The sequence below is a fragment of the Chlorocebus sabaeus genome, chromosome X (genome assembly GCF_047675955.1).
Source record: "Chlorocebus sabaeus isolate Y175 chromosome X, mChlSab1.0.hap1, whole genome shotgun sequence".
Lineage (NCBI taxonomy): Eukaryota > Metazoa > Chordata > Mammalia > Primates > Cercopithecidae > Chlorocebus > Chlorocebus sabaeus.
In genome coordinates, this window is record NC_132933.1 from 43,068,676 (window position 1) to 43,085,472 (window position 16,797).

General features: G+C 34.7%; 1 protein-coding gene across 2 annotated transcripts in view; it reads left to right on the plus strand.

The window, feature by feature from the left end:
* AMMECR1 (AMMECR nuclear protein 1) overlaps window positions 1-16,797 on the plus strand; it is a 132,899-nt gene that overhangs the window by 56,219 nt on the left and 59,883 nt on the right. Inside the window, exon 2 of one of the 2 annotated variants that reach the window (XM_007992564.3) lies at window positions 6,540-6,650. The exons of the other annotated variant lie outside the window; for it this stretch is intronic. Within the exon in view, the coding sequence (XP_007990755.2) occupies window positions 6,540-6,650 (111 nt within the window). The remainder of the gene's footprint in view (window positions 1-6,539; window positions 6,651-16,797) is intronic. 2 annotated transcript variants of the gene reach the window in all.

The window sequence follows — 16,797 nt, forward strand, 5'->3', positions numbered from 1 at the left end:
TTGGAGGGAGGAGTATGGTATAAGGATACAGTGGTGATTTAGTGCATTTTATCTACAGCAAATGGTTGGATGAGAAATGCATCTGAATCTTACTTCTCGACCCTGACTCAGATTAGCCCCCTCCTATTTCTCTCCATTCCTCTCAATTTGATTTTCAAATTATCTGGAGGAGTCTCATTCATTCTATAACATGAACTACTTAATCAAATAATCAGATCAATACCCAGCTGATGAGTTGTTAACCAATGCTATAATAAATGGAAATTTCGATTTGGAGGAAATTTGTATTTAACAGAGTACCTGGGTTTGATGAAGTCCAGCTAGACAACAGGAAAAAATGAAGTGAGAAGGCTGAGGGAGATCAGAAAGAGTGTTGGGAAGCCATCAAGCATAAAATGGTAGGCTTTACTGTGGGCTTCTTATGTGATAATGTAGAAACTTATAAATCAGGGCTAGTGTTTCCAGGCTGATGCAGCATTTCTAGTTTGTCCTGGTATCTTTTCAGCTAATCTTTCTGTCTCCCCTACTGGGAGGAACAGGAGGAAGAGGAGATTTGTGCTTATGCTCACCTATGTAGTGCTATGTAGTATTCATAGAATTTTCCTATTCTTTGGTCTTTTAGAAGACACCTAGGTTTGCCACTCACATTTTTTTTCCTGTAGTGGGGGAAAAAAAACCCCATATTAAACCAGTAGTAAGAAAATTTGGAGGACTTGCCAGGTTCTAACACTAACCAATTTGGTGATTCTGCACTGTCTGCCTGGATCTCTTTTTGTATTTCACCTGTAAAATGAAAAGCAAATGGATTATCTCTTAAAGACTCTTTCAGTGAATGAGCTTACATACATTGTTATACACACTTTAAACTATGTACTAAAGTTTGGGTTAGGGATTTGTAATGGACTGAATTGTAACCCACCCCCCCAACCTCTACATTCATATGTCCAAGCCCCAACCCCTAATGTGACTGTGTTTGATAAGGCCTACAAGAAATTAATTAAGGTTTAATGAAGTCATGAAGATGGGGGCCTGATCCAATCGGATTAGTGTCCTTATAAGAGACGCTTGGAGAGCTCGTGCTCTCCCTCTCCCTGCACACACTCAGAGGAGACTATGTGAGTACAAAGTGGCCGTATAGCAGCCTTAAAGCCTAGTAAAGGAAGAGAGCCTTTACCAGGAACTGAACTCTGCCAGTATCTTAATCTTGGGCTTTCTAGCCCCCATAACAGTGAGGAAATAAATTTCTGTTGTTTATGCCACCCAGTGTACAGTATTTTATTATGGCATCCTTATTACATGATTTAACCTTATTAGGTATGTTTTTATGAATTGAATCTGTAGTTTATGTGATTTAGAAATGAAATGTAAAGCTTCTTTTTGTTGAAATAGGAAGTGAAAGGTTTTTACCTGGTGGTGGAAAGAAGAGACTGTCATTTCTGTACTTCTGTAAGCTGCTAGATCCTGGGGAATTATGGTATTTTTAGCTGGATGTTATGAGGAATATAGTTGTATTTTTGAGCTAAATTGCTGAGAAACCTGAATGCAGTTGAGAAACAATCATTATTTGATGGCAGAAGAACAGAATAAGTTACAGGGCTTCTCTTTCTTTCCTATATCCCCCCCTCCAATATAAATAACCTTGTTGAGTACCCTGTTTTATTAATTATTACTGCATTGGTAGAGATTGATGTTATTTTGTTAATGCTGACTCCTACAAATCTCATTCTAAATAATCTTATTCTAAAGAAGAGCAAATTGCCAGAGTCTAAGACTTTTTTGTAACCTCTATTTTGCCTTGATATGGCAGGAGAGATAGGGTTTAAGGTAAAATAGTATTAAGTAAATATACCTTTTTCATTGTATCACTTAATTGTATTCTGCTCCTGCAAACATATTTCTATTTGTTCTGGCTCACATCAATAGATGGGGAGTGTCCTGTTCAGATTTACATTGCTTTTCGTACTTTTGCTGATTGTACGCAACTACATTTCCCTAGAGCTACTGTTGACCTGACAGTATTGGCTGCTAGTTGGCAGGGAGGATTCATCTAGATTAAATGATTACTTCCTGTTCCTGTCTACAGACATGAAAAAATGGAGTGTTTACTTTTCTGCAAAGGTTTCTCAGAAATAGGAAAATTACTTTAAAAGCTTTGTCTGGTTACCTTCAGATAAACATTTCCATTAATATTTCATCTCATTTTGAACTCTCTTCTAGTTTGTAGTATTTTTTCAATGTATGTAGGTGGCCTCAAACCATATGGCAAAAGCATTTTCCCAAAACATCCAATCTTTGTCTTACTATGAACTGGTTTTCTGTATTTTTTTCTCACTGAGCAGCTCCTCTCAACAGACTCAAAACCCTTTTTCTATTTTGATCTACCTCTGATTATGCTGATGTATTAGGTCCTTTTTGGAACTCATACATGTTTTAATAGCACATTTAAAAATGAAATGGCCTATTCCTTCCCTCTGTGTTGCGTGAAGAAAAAAATTTGTTCCTATTTTTAGATAATATGTATTGAATGTTCTCGTAGTCATTGCCCTGTACAACGTGGTTATCACACACAAGATACAATCTCTTGTGCTCAGTGATGTTTATTATGTGTCTGTCTACTTTAAAATGCTTAAATTCCCAGGTTCTTTCCCCGATTAAATGTTGCTTTTAGGTATTTTAGTTGTTTTAATTCCATACACGTGTACTTTATAAACGATGTTGGATGAGGATTTGTAATGAGAAATTAGAGTCCCAGATTTTTAATGAATAGTTTTATTCTGTCTGCTAAAAGTCTGACTACTTCCATCTTCAGGCATCTGTCCTAAACACAGTAGCACTCCCTCCATCTTTGACACACATACTTCCCTGAAATCCCAACTCCCAAAGTGGATGTTGCCAGGGGCGGGTAAGGATCAGATCAGGGAGAGTGTAGATGATTCTGTATCTGCTCACATCTTATGAGGGCTCTTGAGAACACATAGTCCACAGTGCTTCAAATTCAAAGAAATGTTAAATCTGAAAGAGCCCATACCAAAAGTTATCAAGACTATCAGACTACTTCCTGTTTCCTGAATGTGCTGTGCACTTTTATATGTCCATACCCATGCTTGTTTTGGAGCATCTTTGCTCCTCAGGCTGCCTTGTAAAATGCAGCTTGTCCTCCAGCAACCTAAGCTCTCAATTAATCATTCCGTCATCAGTGATAGCATGGCATTATAAGAAACTATTAATATATAATTTCTCCCACCATATGTTTGAGTGCCCTGCAACATATTTCATAGTATAGTGTTTAGTTTGTGTTATTTTTCTATTTATACTTTAAGTTTTAAATGTTTACTTGAGCAGATAGGGTTATGTTATAGTAAGAATGGTGTGTGTATATAAATGAGAAAGTAGAAGGTAAAAGACTTTTAAATGACTTTCATTTCTAGTGTTTTTGATAGGAAATGAATTCACTCACACTTTTAGGTTTCTCATGGAATTCATTGAGGAAGAGAATATACAACTTAGTTCTGACTTATTCAGAAACCATAATGGTATTTTAAAAACATGCTATTATCTATATTACATTGTGATTCACTTCATTCTGAAGCTGCCAAAAGACCTGTCTTACATAGAGATACTTTGTATAACCATTGTTATAGAAGAGGATTGATACATTTCTGTATTTCTAATTTCTTAATTTATGATCATATGCTACTTCTGTGATCAAAAAATAAAGTTTGTTTTATTTTGTTTTGTTTTGTTTTCAAAGAAGAGACAGGATGACAATCATTAAAAAGTCAGCAAACAACAGATCCTGGAGAGGATGTGGAGAAACAGGAATGCTTTTACACTGCTGGGAGTGTAAATTAGTTCAACCATTGTGGAAGACAGTGTGGCGATTCCTTACGGATATAGAGCTAGAAGTACCATTTGACCCAGCCATCCCATTACTGGGTATATGCCGAAAAGATTATAAATCATTCTACTATAAAGACACATGCACACATATGTTTATTGCAACACTATTCCCAATAGCAAAGACTTCAAACCAACCCAAATGTCCATCAATGATAGACTGGATAAAGAAAATATGGCACATATACACCATGGAATACTATGCAGCCATAAAAAGGATGAGTTCATGTCCTTTGCAGGGACATGGATGAAGCTGGAAACCATCATTCTCAGCAAAATTACACAAAAACAGAAAATCAAACACCGCATGTTCTCACTCATAAGTGGGAGTTGAACAATGAGAACACATGGACACAGGGAGGGGAACATCATACACGGAGGCCTGTCAGGGAGTGGGGGGCTAGGGGAGGGATAGCATTAGGAGAAATACCTAATGTAGGTGACGGATTGATGGGTGCAGCAAACCACCATGGCACCTGTATACCTATGTAACAAACCTGCACATTCTGCACATGTACCCCAGAACTTAAAGTATTAAAAAAAAAAAGAGAGAGAGACAGGCTGGGCGTGGTGGCTCACGCCTGTAATCCCAGCACTTTGGGAGGCTCAGCCGGGTAGATCACGAGGTCAGAAGTTTGAGACCAGCCTGACCAACATGGTGAAACCCCGTCTCTACTAAAAATACAAAAATTAGCCAGGCATGGTGTTGCACACCTGTAATCCCAGCTACTTAGGAGGCTGAGGCAGGAGAATTGCTTGACCTCGGGAGGTGGAGGTTGTAGTGAGCCGAGATCACACCACTGCACTCAGCCTGGCAGCAGAGCAAGACTCCATCTCAAAACAAAACAAAACAAAACAAAAAAATGGTTGCTGATGTTGACTATGCCAAGTTAGAAACTGAAAAATGAAGAGGTGAATTTCATCCTTAAAGATAAGGTTTAAATTTTAAGATACTGGTATTTATGTGAGTAATGAAAGAATTGGTGAGAAAGTAATCCCATCTAATTCTTGTCTTCCTGATCAGTGGTTAGTCAAGAACAATTGGAGAAAAATTTCCAAATGGAGCATTAGAATCTTGTCTCAAGTTATAACAGGTTTATTACATATGATATAGAAAGCAAAAAACCTGGCTTTTACCTTTTGTTTGTTATTTTAATACCTTTAGTGTAGGTCGTCCTTTACTTGAATGCTAATGTTGACAGTAACTTGACCTTATGCTTTAGTCATCTTTTTGAATGCCACTGGACATTTGGCTCTTGGAAGATGGTAACTCTTAGTACTTCTTAGTAGTAAGTACTTCTCCCTGGTTTGTATATATTACTTATTTGAGAACCTATCTGCCATTGTGGCTGTCAGAGCTCAGCATAATTTAAATGCTTAAGGTGGGTGATTGAAGTACTTGAATGAGATATCTTTTCATCCATCTGCTGATGACTCACTAAAGAGTATTTTAAAGAAAGGATGTTCTCCAGCTCACCAGTGTGTTAGAGGAAAAATGACATATGGTATATCCCCTTAAAATTTAAGTTTTTAGAAAGCAGAAATGCATTATTCCAGTATTACTGTGAATACTCATATTACCAAAGATCATTCTCAATTGTAAGGTATTTATCTTTTTACAAAATGTCCTAAAATGGGTAAATTATTTCATAAAAACTGGCATACAAAGTTGCTCTAATTAGAACGTAATTGTTTTTAGACTTAACCATTAATTGAGGCTGTCAGTAGTTTGCAGCAGAATCCAAACATCTACTGTATTAAACTTCATCTAAAACCACATTATTCTTGATGATATTTTGTTATAATTGATACTTTGTTCTTTGATGCTTGAGAGATTGTATTTGCAGGTAATAATTTTATCTAAAAATTAAAATAAATTTTCTGGTTTCAGAGTATTATTTTGTTAATGTCTGCTGTTCCCCTTCACCTCTCTGAACCCTACTGATTTTTCTAGGTGAAGCTAAAGAATGTCAAGCTTGATGAAGTTTTCTTCTATCCCAATAGCTTAAATTATGGCATTTGGACATGGTTTATAGTATCTATTTCCTTTTTCCTTGTATTAGTTAGCTGTGTAATAGTTATGCCTCCCTCTTATACTGGCTCCTAGAGAGCAATGATTGTGTTTTAGGCATCCTTGTAGCACCTTTCACAGTACATATCCCCTATATTTTCAGGAAGTATTTGTGAAAATCATTGTTTTTTATCCCGGATTTTCCAAATTAGACTTACATATAAGTCAGTTATTTGAGGTTTAAATGAGTAATTATGCAGTTAGCCATAATGGTTAAGGCTCTATAGTTAAGATTGCCCAGGTTTGAGTGCCTACTTCATTATGTATCAACTGTGAGACTCCCTCATATAGGAATATTAGTATCAGCCTCCTAGAGTTGTTGATGAAGATTAACATAATTTGTTTAAAACATTTATTGAGATGCCTAACATATAGGATACACTAAATATAATGTAGTAGTAGTATAATATAACTTTTGCTAAATGTAGTCCTATTGGGCTGGCCTCTGAGCCCCTTGAAGGCCTGTCTTTTGGTCTTTATGTCTCAGGCACCTAACCTAGCAGTCAATACTCAATAAATACTTGTTTGAATTGAATTGATTGATTTACCCTATTTTTATCTTCCATTACAGCCCACTGTTTGTAACATGGAAGATTGGTCGAGACAAAAGATTACGTGGATGCATAGGTACTTTTTCTGCCATGAATTTGCATTCAGGACTCAGGGAGTACACACTTACCAGGTGAAGACCAATTTTTGTTACCTCTGCTTGTACATTTAAAAAAAAAAAAAACTTACGAAACTTGAATCTGATACTTTAACTCCTTTTCTTTTACTGAATTGTCAACGTTCTTGTTTTCCTTCATGTGAGGTTTTTCCTTGTCTTTGACCATTTACCTTCTCTCTGGTAAAATATTATTCATATATATTATCATAATATAAAATACTGGGATTAATGTATTTCTGCCATCGATGTTTTGAAGTGTTTTTTTCTTCCAGTGGCCAGCTTATTTTGTGTAACTTGAAAACCAATGACCAAATGTCCATGGGTTGCCAAAATATGTGATTTCTATAGTAACAGTCATTATTTCTTCCCTGTTGTGTTTTTTGAAAATAGTTGTTGTCTCTTTCATCTTACACATTTTGTTACACTTTTAAGTACTTTTGAAATTGAAAGGAGAGCCTAGGAAGAAAGTGATGCTATAGCCTAGCAGTATAATCATTCACATTCACACTTCACCCAGAATTAATTGTAGCTTGCTTATTTTCTTTTATCTAATGCAAGGACAAAGCAATTCCTCATTACAATTGTTTAAAACTTCGTTCTTAATTTCTGAATTCACAAAAAGCTATCTAGCACACAATGTGAGTTTTTTGGTTCAAGTTTATATTTCAAGCAAATTGTGACCCAAAATTATTTCAGAAGAAGAAAATTCCTTAGATAATAAGCTATTAGTGAAGGAATTTCCTGTTTTTGTTCACATTTTAGGGTGATTATCTGATGCAGTTTCTATAGTTGTAACATGCACAGTGTCTGTCCAACAAGAAATTGCTCCCTGCTGACTATTGGCGCTTGGGGCGTGTTGCTCAACCTCCATAGGTAAAATAGTCATTACAGTATTTTGTTCTGTATACTTAATAGAGGTGTTAGGAGAATGAAGTAATAATCACTATTTTACTTCAGGATTAATGTGGAACATTAATTATTTTACTGTAGAACTGCATAAATGCAGGCTCATAGCACCAGTTAATAAAATGCTGTAACTGAGTTTAGTATTCTCATATTTGAAGGTATGCAGTAGCTCACAGCTGCAGGGTTTTCTCAGCTTACAGTGAAGCCCAGAAAAAAAAAAATAAAACAATGGCTTGGAGGATCATATTCATTTTTTAGCTTTTCGCAGGTATAAGAAACTGGATGTTTGGATTTGATTAAATAACATACAGGCTGTAAGGGTTGAAACACATATTCTGGAAATAAATTCAACTTGTTAAAGATAATATAAGTACTAGTCTAGGCATGTTAGATTTTTTTTTTTCTGACATAAAATACAATGGGCTCATTTTTGGGACTTCAGCAAATTCTGCCAATGGCTACCTTTTTGGGACAGGTACATATTAAATTACATATTTAATACGAATCAATGGCAATTTATTGTACATTTCCCAAAATAAGTTGTTATGAGGAACACTGGTTCCTTTGCGCTACCTGAAGAAAAGAATTCTGTGACCAGATAAGTTTGGGAAACACTGGTTAAAAACAGCTCTGCTCACTGTAGGACTTCTCAGAACCTTTTATGTTAATAGTGTTATGTATATCTAAGAGAGAGAAATAGAATGTAGCATTTTCCAGGCTTATTTGACTACAGGACCCTTTTATCCTCCCACCCCAAAGTCTGAGTGTTCCAAGGAACACGTTTTTGGAAACACAAGTCTGTTTTCAAAACAGAGTATTACTTTATACTTGGGTAGTAAGAGTTGGTAGTATAGAAACCCTTTGTGCTTTCTAGTGAAATTGTAGCAGAAATCCCATTATCAAACATTATATACCTTAGAAATCTTTCGTAGTAGTAACTGTGGTAGCAACTGGGTTTTGTTTAAAGAAAAAAATAATTTTGCTTATGTTGGCAAGGGGTGAAAATATCCAACTTTTCTGGACTTCTCCATTTATATCCTAGGGTAATGACCAGAAGAATTACAGTAGAATTTTCTGACAGTAATGTGATTCTGAATGAATTGTTCAAATACTTGAACTTGGAAATTTGCCTACATTTGTATACCTTGTTACCCTCATTGCAATCTATAGCTCTTCCTGTTTACTTTTCAACTTTTGTCTCATGTTTCTATACAGCTTCCTCAAATTGTATATATCACATTACAGAGGGGCGTGTGTGTGTGTGTACATGTGTTTGTGTGTGTATACACACATGCACATACATGGTTTTACTTCTCATTTTTGTTTGGCTTAATTTCCTTTCTTTAACAAGATATTAACAATCATACTATTTGGAAAAGATGAACAAAAGAAAACGAGTCTTACAAAATACAAGTAATCTTTTTTCCTGGATTCATTTCAGCATCAAAATTTATAAGGTGTCATTTTTTAGAAGTTGGAATATAATATTTTTCTGTCCAGTAGTGTGCTTATCATTTTTACATATTATGTTATTATGATTATTTTTGTTAATGGCTGCCATTTATTAAGAATTTACTACATCAGACATTGTTGAGGAGCTTTACATGCATAGTCCTTGTAATAACTCTTAGGTACTAATATCTACATTTTCAAAATGAGGAAACTGAGAATTAAGTAATTTAAATAATTTACCCACTCACACATCTATTAAGTGATAGAACCAGGATTCAAACCCAGAACATGTGTCTACAAAATCCATCCCCTGAGACAAAATTTTCTGATTATTTATGTTTTGAAGCTTTGTCATGAAAATAATGAACTTGAAAACAAGTTACTATACATTTTGTAAATCATAGATCAATAATCCTTCAAAAATTCTAGTAGAGGGTTAAGACTGAAATTTTGCAACATTATTTAAAATTCCAGAAAATCCATAGATAATATTATGGAAAGTATACAACTCAGAGTTGTATAGACCAGGCAGAAGAAAATTGACTTGAACTAATATTGTATTAAGGATAAAGCTTATTACAAAAAAATACTACTGTAGGATAGGAAATTGCATTCTTTAGCTACATGGACTTGACCTTAAGAATACATTTTTTTTTTTTTGAACATAAAAATTGGTGATTCTTGGCCTCTGGTCGTCCCACCTTAAAACCCATAACTCACAAAATGAATAAATAGAATTAAATGAACTTAGGGGATGGGGCATAAAGGAGGGAGAAAGCAAAGCAAACAAAACAAAACAAAACAAAACATAAACAGTGAAATTAAAGGCATTCTAGGCATAGGCATCTTTTTAAAAATTAGAATAACCGGTTCATCTGTGATTAGATAGACTTGTTTGATTTTCAGAATGTTACTCAATTATATCTCTTCTTTTTTTTATTGTGGGAAAATATATGTAACATAAAATTTACCATTTTAACCATTTTTAAATGTATAGTCCTGTGGCCTTAAGCACAACCACATTGTCGTACAGTCATCACCACCATCCATCTCCAGAACGTTTTTCGTCTTCCCCAACTCAAACTCTGTACCCATTAAACATGAACTCCACATTCTTCCTCCTCCAGGCCCTGGCAACCACCACTCTTTTTTGTGTTGCTATGAATTTGACTACTCTAGGTACCTCATATCAGTGGAATCATATGATAGTCATTTTGTGACTAGCTTATTTCACTTAGCATAATGTCTTCAAGGTTCATCCATGTGGTAGTGTGTGTCAATTTACCTTCTTTTTAAGGCTGAATATTCCATTGTATGTATATACCACATTTTGTTTATCCTTTCATCCATTGGTGGATGTTTGGGTGGGTGGCTTCTACCTTTTGGCTGTTGTGAATAATGCTGCAATGAACATAGGTGTACAAAATATCTGTCTGAGTACCGTTTTTCCTCTTAAAAGTTAACCAGTTTATAGAAGACAATGATCTAGCTTGTGTGTAGTACCTTAACTCTAAAACCTTTCTTAAAAATATGACCAGGTATTTTAAAAATGAAATGCCTATCCTGAATTAAGTTTTTATTTATAAATAAAATTATAAACTTTTAATTTTAATAAAATTTAATTTTAATTTTAATAAAATTATTAAAACTTTAAAAATTAAAGTACTTATCATTAAAGTACTTGTCATAGTCATGTTGTATGTTCAAATATGACCAGGTATTTTTAAAATGAAATGCCTATCCTGAATTAAGGTTTTTAAATATATATATATAAACATAATCTTTTAAATGTAAAGTACTTGTCATAGTCAAGTTATATGTTCTCTTAATTGAAAGTTTGATTTTAGATTGAAATAAAATCTTATAAAGAGGCTGAGGATTTCTTCTCAATTGTGAAAAAACATAGTATCTGTGTAGGTAATGCAAAGTTTGTGAGAAGTACATGGAACTATTATAAATAGACTATTCTTTCCCTGACCTTGAAGGATCTGGGTAAAAGCAGGAAAGATTATAGAAAATACGAAGCAGGATGGAGAGCTCAGAATTATTGATAAAAGTCTATCCATAGAATTTGGTGATAAAGTCCACAAATTACCCTATTTATCATTGCTGAAGACTTCAAAGTAGAAATATTCTTTGTCCGAGCTGAAGGAGATAATTTCCAGTATTGTTTATGGCTTTTATACATTAGAAAGCAGAGGCAGATTTATTTCCCCAATTTTAGTACTTAGAAAACACACTTTTATAAAGAGGAGAATTAACACTAAGATAGATGAATATAAACATCTCAGTCAAAAAAGATTCCTTAAAATTTTGTCTAATAAATTTCCCAGCAAAATGCAGATCTATTTCTTTATGTAAATTCAAGTTGGCAGTAATTCTTCCAGAACACATAAGTAATTAATAGATATATTCTTATTCTGCAAAACAGGAATGTGGCCTGTCACCACACTTAAAAAAAGACTTTTTTTCTCCTTTACTTTGTTGTACTTAGACCTCTTGGCAGTGAAATAATTAGTGCTGGCAGTTCTAGAGCTTGATTGTGAACTATGCCACTTTTGTTGAACTACTTAATTCTGAGAAATTAGCAATGAAAGTTTAGCCCTTTCTAGGGAACAGTGGGACCACATTAAAGGTGATGTGCTGTGTTTTGTTTTGGAGTTTTATTTTGTTCTGTGTGGGTTAGTGGGGTTGTGTGTCAGGGGAGTTTGGGCGGGGGGGATTGATTGCTTGCATGATACAGATGTTCTTTGCATTAGATTTTTTGAGATATTGAAAATAGCTAACAAACCTACTTTATTACTTTCAAAGGTTCTAGCTAGATTGGGTACTTGTGGGTGACTAGATTCATTGTAAACTGGATTTGCTTTTATATTTTGGTGTTGTAATCTGGCATTTTTCTAAAGCAGTATGAGTTTAAAGCCATTATAAGCAGCATAATATTTTCCCCTGTCATGGTAGACCGTCTTGTGATCATTTTTATTCTTGATTATTTGGGTAACCACTCTAGGCTTATTGTGAATAATTAGATTAAACAAGTTCCTCCTCCCTCTCATTTAATATTAGTCTTTATGGTAGCATCACCCAGATTGATTTTTCTTATGAAAAGAAAAGCTGTACGAATCACCTCTGACTGTACATTATTGTTATGGAAGCTCATTCTGGAGATGTTAAGGCCAAACAATTTTTGGCAAGTGGTTGTGGCAAGACTCCTGGCTAAAGTATGCATTTTGGGGAAATAAATTAGGTGTATCACAAACAATGCAAAATTAATTAGTTTAATTTACAACCTACATTTTTTGCCTTTTTATAGAACAGATGATGGCCTGAGTCCTAAAACTTATACCTAATTTGATAGTTTCAGTATATTAATTACAAAATGAGAAACATTTGTCAGATTTTATAAGCACTTAATTTAAGGTACAGTTTGGAACCTAGGTTGTTGTATGCTCTTTACTCAAAATCATCCATAGGGAAGCATGGTGAAATATCTGCACAAATCTGGAATCCTCATTTTAGCCATGAGGTTAATGCACTCCTTCATTATCCCAAGATTGTGCTAATGTGCAGAGATGTAGCCACAAAATTCCCAGCAGAATGGAAACTAAACAGCAGGAACCATTTGCAGAATGGGTAATGGCTCCTGAATTGTAGAGAATTGTTTGAATTCATATAGCACCTATTGCCATAGGAATTAAGTGTAGTGAGTATATCAGATTCTAATTCCTTATCACATCTTTCAGATCTTCAGAGTTTGCAGTTGGAATCTCCCTCCTGCTTTGATTAAGAGCCACAGGCAAAATGCCTGCGGCAGAAAAGGCCATCTGTGAAAAGGTGGTGTTGAGAGAAGCTGAAAATGGGCTTTTTCAGCACCAGGGCTCTTGGTTCTTAAGTTTGATAGGGAGAGAGTGAACTGCAAGAAATTTACCCTGTTCTTACATCTGTCTGTAAAGTTTAATACCTCTCTGATCCTTCGAGGCTGTTTCCCCTTTTAATCATGTTTGAACAGTTCATTCTGCAAATCTTGTCTTAATTTTGCCTTAGGAGTTTATGATATATTAGGAGAGATAATAAGTTATCGAAATAATTGTAGTCCTAGGTAGAAAATAGTTTTTCTCAAGAAGCAGAGGAGGTGATACTGGATGATTACTACTCTGTATCTGTTATAAAAGCTAAAATGTATTTAAAGATAACTATGAAATTATTTTATTTGGTTCATCCCTAGTTCACTTTCTATAAAAGCAAAACAATATGTACCACTTTCTGGCTTGTTTTTATCCTACATGGGCCAAAAAGGTCAAATTTACAGGGATGTGTATAAATCATTATTATCAAAGCAACCATATACAAGGTGTTGGGTACTTATATTTTAAGAAATTTGTAATACATATTTTAAAGGGGAAAATGATCTTGTCATAGAAGAAAAAGCCTTTGAAATAGAGGACTCGTAAAAGAGCGTGCATGCACATGCACACACACACACGGAATTTACCAAACATTAGCTAGAACCAAGTTGGATTATAGCTCTGATGCTTGGCAAATGAAGAAAATTAAAAGTTATTTCACTTTCCTCTTGTCTTGTTAAAGTGAATTCATATTTTGTTTTAGTACAGTAAACTGATATCTCTCTCCTTTCCTGTGAGTCATTGTCTGCGATAGTCTTCATTTTCTCAGATGAACGACTGAAATGGTAAAGCTAAGTTAGAACACAAATATTGTATGAAATTGTTACATTAGATGTGGCCTAAAATTATACTGTAGACATTAAAAATATATTTCTTTTGTCTGAATATTTACATAATAAATATTGGGCTTACTTATAAGTGTCTAAAGTATTTGAGTCATTAGGACCTGAATGAACAGGAGGACAGATTTGTATCTTAGTGTTCTGGAAGAATAAGATGGTTATGCTTTGATGTAACTCAAGGTGATTATCATGCAAATCGTATGCTTTTACCACTTTTATGGGGACAATGTTAGGAATTTAAGTACTTTTAAATAATTGAAAGTTGAGGTTTTGGTGTAGCAATTGAATATTAAAATTTTAGTTATGATCTTATGAGCATGAGAAATACTTTTTAAAAGTAGAAGGCAAAAGAAATGAAGCCCTTCTCTGTGATCTTTCCCCTTCTCTCAAACTTTAAACTGCCTTAAATGTGGTTATCCAAAGTAGCAGTTTTTGGAAAAAACTTACTTTTCATCATTGATAATAATTTGTTGATCTTTAAATGCTGAACACTTATTGCATCATAAGTCCTTTATCTTGCATCATAAATATATTTTTCTTTTCTTTTTTTTTTTTTTTTGAGATGGAGTCTTGCTCTGTCGCCCTGAGCTGGAGTGCAGTGGCCGGATCTCAGCCCACTGCAAAGCTCTGCATCCCAGGTTTATGCCATTCTCCTGCCTCAGCCTCCGGAATAGCTGGGACTACAGGCGCCCGCCACCTTGCCCGGCTAATTTTTTGTAATTTTTTTTTAGTAGAGACAGTTTCACCATGTTAGCCAGGATGGTCTCGATCTCCTGACCTTGTGATCCGCCCGTCTTGGCCTCCCAAAGTGCTGGGATTACAGGTTTGAGCTACCGCGCCCAGTATAAATACATTTTTCTTAGAAACAACTCTAGTTTTTCTTACATTCTCTCTCAATTTTTAAATAAAGAACAAACTTGCAACATAAAAGTCCTGTCCTAAAGAACTACGTTATCTGATTTACTTCTTGTTAACAAAAGAAATAAAATATATCTATATTTATATAACAAAATAGACATGGACAAATTGTAACATTTAAAAAATTTTCTATTGGAATAGAATTTCACAGATGCTAGGAAATTCTAAAGATGGAAAACAGTATAGTCATGTACCGCATAATGACGTTTTGGTCAACAGTGGACTGCATATACAGCAGTGGTCCCATAAAATTATAATACTGTAATTTTACTCTACCATTTCTATATTTAGGTGCACAAATACGATTGTATTACAGTTGCCTACATTACACAGTATAGTAACATGCTGTACAGCTTTGTAGCCTAGGAGCAATAGGCTATATCATATAGCCTAGGTGTGTTGTAGACTATACCATCTAGGTTTGTGTAAGTACACTCTATGATGTTCACACAACAATGAAATTTTTAATGATGCATTTCTCAGAATGAATCCCTGCCCTTAAGCAATACATGACTGTATTTAATACATTCTTTTGAGAATGAAGCTCTAATTATTGTTAATATCAAATGTGCAGTGTACTTTTCAGTATATTTAAAATCTAAAAGTGAAGCAAATACATTTGGATTCATAAGGTACAGATTTACACTTGGTCTCATGTTCAGAAAACTCATTTTTATTAATTTTACTTCAGCTCAAAAAATTATCCTGGAAATATACACACTGAAACTACTGACTTGTTCAAATTAGATTAGCATGTTATTGTCTCCATTTTTAACACTCTGCTTTTTTATTTCTACATGGAAATGCTAACTTTTGTATCTTTGCTAGTAGTGAAAGAGAAAGTTAGAAAAGGCCATAAAATAAATTCTTAGAAGCTTTAATTAAAGGGATTGCCCAGAACTCAACTTCTTGTTGCTATACCCAACTATCTTCAGGACTACTTTATATGTTCTGCAAAGCTGATTTAAAAGGTTCCAACTGTAGTCACTTCACTGAGGATGGCAGGAAAGAGAATCTCTTTTAAGTTCTGCAGGCTGCTTTTAACCTAAACCATTCTTCTAAGATGACCATTAGTTGCCTCCTAGCTAAGCCTGGAGAAGTATTCTAAGCCTTTGAAATAAGTGGAGCTGTGTTGCATATGAAGAACAGTAAACAACTGTACACTGCTGGTTAGACTTGTACTGCTAATGAGATCATGGGTTCAATTCCTATTTGGACCAGTTCTCTTTGTTTTGTTCCACATCAAAGACTGTACCCTGGATCCCAGGCGCTGATTACAGTGGGGCTCAGACAGAGCATGTGGGCGAATCAGTACCAAACCCAAGTTTTAGCATCATTTCAGCATATGAAATGTGCTACATTAAAAGTACCCAAAACAATGTGGTCTTAAAATGTGATATGCACAAACCCTTTGAAAGTAGCAAGACAGACATGCCCTTTTTCTAAAATTGACAAATCCTGAAGAGGAAGAAAAGAGTTGGGACAATAAAACACTGGTTCTGGAATCTGGAATGTTGCTTTAAGTCCAGGCCAGCAGTGACAAAAGTTATTGTAGTGACTTCTGAACAGACAGACATTGCCATTGAGCAGGCCTCTGGTATAGAAAACATGGTACATTTGGGAGCTGTGAATATAGCTCCAGGTGTGCTCCTGAATCAGTTCACAGTAGATTATGCTTAACAACATTGAGATGTTATTGGAGGTGTGGATGAGGAAGTTTGTTGTTGCAGTCCTTCTTTGCACCTTATTTTAAAGATTAAATGAAACATTTTTCTAATTGCCTTCTTAAAAATTTTAAATGGAAGGGAAGTTTACTTCTGATGCTTCAGTGTTGTAAATTCAACTTATAGACTGACAACCTAAATTCATGGTATAACACAGTTCTTTTCTTTTTTTTGTATCTGTTCAATGAAAATAAGGTACAACCCAGGTCTTTACATAGTCTGATTAGAAGTATTCTACTTCAAGATCTGAGAGTAGCATTTTCTCAAACTTTTACCTTAAAAAACAGCATCACCAAATAAAAACTATCACACAGGATAGATAAGAAGTTTTATAGATCTTTTTGGTGATGAACTATGACATGATCTTTATAGATTGTAAAATATAGTTGAAACTATGTACATAACTAAAATTTTT